The 5,510-nt window shown below is 35.4% G+C and overlaps 1 protein-coding gene across 3 annotated transcripts in view; it reads right to left on the bottom strand.

Moving 5' to 3' along the window:
• LOC106468987 (calcium-transporting ATPase sarcoplasmic/endoplasmic reticulum type-like) overlaps positions 1-5,510 on the bottom strand; it is a 43,103-nt gene that overhangs the window by 28,878 nt on the left and 8,715 nt on the right. For all 3 annotated transcript variants that reach the window (XM_022397384.1, XM_022397383.1, XM_013929441.2), the window contains exons 2-3: positions 1,651-1,789; positions 541-621 (exon numbers count right to left, since the gene is read on the bottom strand). In XM_022397384.1, the coding sequence (XP_022253092.1) occupies positions 541-621; positions 1,651-1,738 (169 nt within the window). In that variant the 5' untranslated portion in view covers positions 1,739-1,789. The remainder of the gene's footprint in view (positions 1-540; positions 622-1,650; positions 1,790-5,510) is intronic.

Genomic DNA, 5,510 nt, shown 5'->3' with positions numbered 1-5,510 from the left:
GCAACTCTTGGCCTACTCTTTTACCAACGACTAGTTAGAATAACCTGCCCATTATAACGCCCCCACAGCTGAAAGGGTGAACATGTTTCGTGTCACGGGGATTTGAACCCGCGACCGTCAGATTGCGAGTCGAGCACCCTAACCACCTGGCCATGCCGGCCCCACAGATACTTTATATTAAGATTGTTAACATAGAAATAAATTATTCACAGCTACAACACAAGACTATCTTTTAAATAAAATATTTAGATTTTCTTGCACTTTGTGGCAAGTAGTCAAAGCTTAAACTATCACTTCTCAATTTAAATTGTTTATGTTTGAGTCAGTCCAGATACTCCGTGAACATTCTCGAGCAGAAATTACGCTCTTTAATGTTTATAGACATACACATAAAAGTTATGAAAATTATTTCTTTTGGTTTGTTAAACTGTTTACACAACTTTCATTAAATTTTAACCCTTAAAATTCCTATTACTTATTAATATATGGCTTTTTTTTTATCTCTAATTGGTACTACCAGTTATTTCATTATTTTCTCACCTGTAAGAATGGACTGGTCCACTCGTAATGTCGTAGAGAAAATCTTAATGAGTCTAATGTCAGCTGGTACCTTATCACCGACTGTGAATGTTTAAACATTGTTAACACAAACTGAAATGTTGTAACATTTTGTGATGTTGGTTTAATAACAAAAAAACACATGGTTCCTATAACCTTAAGCATTTTTACAATTTAAATTAACAGACAAGATTCAATAAATAAACCACATGGTTCCTATAACCTTAAGCATTTTTACAATTTACATTAACAGACAAGATTCAATAAATCAATATCCAATTAATAGTACTCAAAACAGAAATTAAAAACACCTAAAGAAGAAAAATCTGTGTATACAGCTTGACATTTAAGACCAAACTTCTATTAGCTTTGTTCTTTCATATTAACTGTAAGTACAATTTGCTACAAAGTTTCTACAGCTTTCCCACTTCTTAACTCTACATGTACAGTGTGGGTCAAAGTGCGTATGTCACAACCTTTTAGAGAGTGCCATTGAACTACAACACACACTTCATGTCAGAATAATCAAGTATTCATTTACTGTACATTGCTGTTTTGAGAAGAGTAAACATCAGATACAATATAAATGAAAAAAACTGTAGTTATGCATTTCAGTGGTTTTGAAAACACAGTACGCAGACTGTACAATGGAAAAAATAGTTTTATTCTTCATACGAGCATCACGTTGCACTCTGACATGTCTGAGTCAGACTGCTGTCATTAACTTACAAGTCTAACTTGAGCAGAAGTACTTATGTAACACATCTGATATTATTTGTGTTCAATAGACACTTAAATTTTACCGAAAGCCTGCCACACTTGGCCACCCCGATGCATATGTGTCGTGTATTTGAATTACAAAAGTTGATGGATATCACCGAACGACATTAATCAGAATGACATAGATGGAGCCATCATCTTCTAAGCTGATAAAACATTATAAATATTAGAATTTACAAACAATCAAGTGTATCATAAGCTTCTATAATTCAACTTTTCTTCATTTAATGATAAACTTTGCCACCAGGTTCTCAGATTACTAATATACGTTAAACTTCAGAACTCTCCAGACCCGTCGTTTGTGAGACTCACCAGAAATCTCCACAACATCACCAGGGACAATGTCTCTCGCTCTTATCTTCTGAACACCTTGTTTGTTTGATCGAACCACCTTGCCCATCTCGGGTTCATATTCTTTAAGAGCTTCGATGGCGCTTTCAGCATTTCTTTCCTAAGGGGTTAAAACAGATTGATAACTTTTCTTAAGCCTACTTCTGTACAAGCATCCATGCATGGTCATCACTTTGAATATTTGCAGTGCTAGACAAATCTAGTGATCGTGCAAAGTTCACTTAATCATGAAGAAAGATTTGTTGTACTAATTGTGGTTTTGATCTCCTTTATCGAGGAGGAGACACGCTAGGGCCCACGAAAAACAAAAAAAACTTTGCACGTTTTAGCAGCCAACACAGTCTTTATGTTACTTTCACTAGCAAGATAAAAGATATTTTAATACATGAAAAAATAAAACATTTCAGAACATCAAAAATCTTAATAGGAAACACCGTGTCTAGTAGTTATGTTGTCCAGTGGAAAATGATCTTAAGAAGAAATACATGTTAAACAATAACTGTATGATACTCACTAAAGCAAAATTGTATAGTTCTGTCAATGAAGTACTCAGACGAGGCATGTTCATATAGTTTATTAGAAATGTTTTGTCTTAATTCAAGATGAGGCAGAAACGCTACTTAGAAGTATAGATCCACAACCTGTTCTAATGACAAATCTTGTATTTTAAAGTTACCCCCCTTCCCATGCCATTCACAACGCTGATGAGTTACCATTCATGAACAGAAATAACGTTTAACCATTTATCAATAACTATGGTAATTATAAAAAATGTGTTTTTTTTTCACTGCTTTATTTTCACTGTAAAACGTATTTCTAGAAAACATAATACAAAATACTGCTCGTTATTCGTTCAGTAACAAACACATATACTGAATGTATTTTCAGGTAAACCAAAAATAAAAGTTCCCCCTTCCAATACTCAATAATAACCACGCAGGGGTGTGTGTGTGTGTGTAAAACATATATGTATGAGATCAGTTTTTTTTTTTACAGTGTAAGTCAACAGACTAAAAGAATATCTGTTACGTGTGCTTAAAACGCAAACACAAATTTACAGTTTTAATTTAAAATATCTAGTTTAACTAGGATGTTAAGTTTGCATCATAATACGAGCAAGGTGGGGGTCATATGCCCCCTCTTGCCCCATGGTAATAACTACTAATTACCGCTCTGCCATTAAATTGCAACTCGGAGTTGGAGAAAGTTGAACACAACACGATATTTAACGTTTATCCGGAGTGCATGAAGTACGGTTCAGAAGAGAAACGATCTCGATGACGCTCGTTATAAACCTACAAACTGTGGTGTGTGTGTGAAAATATATGAACTACCGTATGGACTTTACAAAACAGAATACTGTTTGTCAATGAAGGAATAACTTCTAAAAAAAAAAAAACAAAACAAACAACAACTCCGGTATCGACTAATGCAATCATTACGTACTTAACACTCAAATAACGACTTGTTTTTAGACTGTTCACTTACGGTAGGGTCCACATATTGTATCATGTTATCCTCAGAGCACTCAGTGTAAAGAACGAAAAAAAAAAAAAATGTGTGAGATCACCCACTTTTTACTCAGCAGTATTAGTGGGGTTAACTACACTAAAGATGTCATACATTTTCAGATTTCGTTTTGTAATTCGTATGTCATTAGGAACCCTGTGACGAACCAACCAACCAATGGACCCCAAAGGGATTTCGTGTTTAATTAGTTTAGAAAAAAATGTGTTTAAAAACTGGTATGGGCACTAATGGTATTTCTAGGGTTAAAAACATCAAGGAACTGAATGGCAGCGTAAGAATTCCTTTTTCTGACAATCTCAATCAGACTATATGTATCAAATCCTGTATTTAGTCTCAGAGATCTGAAACTGAAGTAAACACTGTTTAACAACATGACAAACAAGTCTTACGTTCTTCTATTGATAGGGGGTAACAAAGACGTATTGTAAAGAGAAAATTAACTTTAGTGTTACCGAAATAAAAAAAAACCAAACGATTAGTCGGCGACAAACAAAAACGCACCAAATAAATGTTGAGATGTTTAATATAAATTAAATGCTCGAATAATATATGTTGCTCGCGGTTAAACAAGGAAACCAGAGGTGTGAATAAAAACCTCTTCAACTGCTATTATTCTAATCATTTTACACCAAAGACTATGAAAATGTCAACATAATACCCGAAACGCACAAACAAAACGTTAAACTTTACTAAACCTACTTCCCCCTGTTTATGACAGAAAGTTGAAAGATTGTGACTTACAGTGTGGTTGAAACAAGTGCTCATGGGAATTATTACGTCAGACTAACACAAAATGTTAGGCTGATAACACGCCTTGTTATGTCAACATACACCTACTGGTGAAGTCATTCTTTAAAAGTATAAAGTTGGGTATGAAAGGAGCCAGGGAAAACTATTCATTGTCTTTGTATCCTGTACCGGGTCCTCAGAGAATAATGATAAACATCAAAGGATAAATTCCTTTACTAACTCTCGGTTATTAAGATAAATTCTATCATTAGAATTTCTGTGCCCTTTGTCTTCACACACACACATATATATATATATATAGCCATCAAAACTTTTCTATTGATCTGCTTTCTTCGTGTAATTTTTAAGAATGTTTTCGCCTTTGTCAAAACTTTAATCGCATATGGCAGTTTAAATTTTACAGAAGCTCGCGGTGGTTCGAAGCGATTTCTATTGTGTGTAAAGCTAATTTACACCATCGTCAGCTTGGCCTCAAATAAAACGTCAAACAATTGTCCTGAACGGTTTTTCTTCTATCATTTTAGACAATGCGTTTTCTAACCATTTCTATCTTGTCCAAACAAGAAATCACACAGAAACAATACTTTCTGAAAACAAGTTCGACTTGCTTCTAACACTCGTACGTGTACAGTTATTTCCAATCCAGCTTATTATCAAAACGAAACTTCTGGTTAGCTCAGTGGAAAGAGCTTTGTTACTCTGGGTATTTCCTACTTATAAATTCACTACAAAATAGAAAATTCTATTGGTCTACCTTCTTGTTTCGTATATTCGTGCTAAGCTACTAAGTTAGCTGTCCCTAATTTTGAAGTAGAAGAGAAGTAGCTAATCGTATCCTCAGGTAATCTAATAGAACAGTGGGCTTTGACCGTCACTCTTATAACGCACCTACGGCCCGAAATTGCGGAACGCGATTGTGGTGCAAACAGGACGCGAACCACGAATTCTTAAATTCATGTACATCACTTTATCGCACCAGGCCCGGCCTACGTCGAGGAAAGCAACGGAAGTATGCGACCAAAATCAAGAAATAATAATAACTTGTCGTCAATCATTCTGAACTCATTAACCCTAAAATCAGCAAAGGAATCCATATTCCAGTAGTTTTTAAAACACATTTTTGAATTATTTATGCACCTAATTGCTTGTGATTCCCTAACTTTGTTTGTGGACTGGGCGTGGTGCTGATCTATATATATTTGAAGATCCATGTTTCGCGTCCTGTTGCTTCAAAAGTGTACTCTGTGCTATGGAACCGTGGTTATATTTGAAGAATGATGGTCAAATCCTACTATTCAATTAGCCCAAGAGTTGGCGGTGGGTGCTGTTGGCTAGCTGCCTTCTTTCTAATCTACCAGTTGAAAATCACGGTCGGCTTGCGCAGATAACCCCTGTGTAGCTTTGCGCGAATATTCAAAACGATTGTTTGTTTGTTTTTGAATTTCGCACAAAGCTACACGAGGGCTATCTGCGCTAGCCGTCTCTAAGTTAGCAGTGTAAGACTAGATGGAAGGCATCTAGTCATCACCACCAACTCTTGG

Source organism: Limulus polyphemus, unplaced genomic scaffold (genome assembly GCF_000517525.1).
Source record: "Limulus polyphemus unplaced genomic scaffold, Limulus_polyphemus-2.1.2 Scaffold3250, whole genome shotgun sequence".
NCBI classification, from domain to species: Eukaryota; Metazoa; Arthropoda; class Merostomata; order Xiphosura; family Limulidae; genus Limulus; species Limulus polyphemus.
This window is presented reverse-complemented; position numbering and strand designations above follow the sequence as displayed.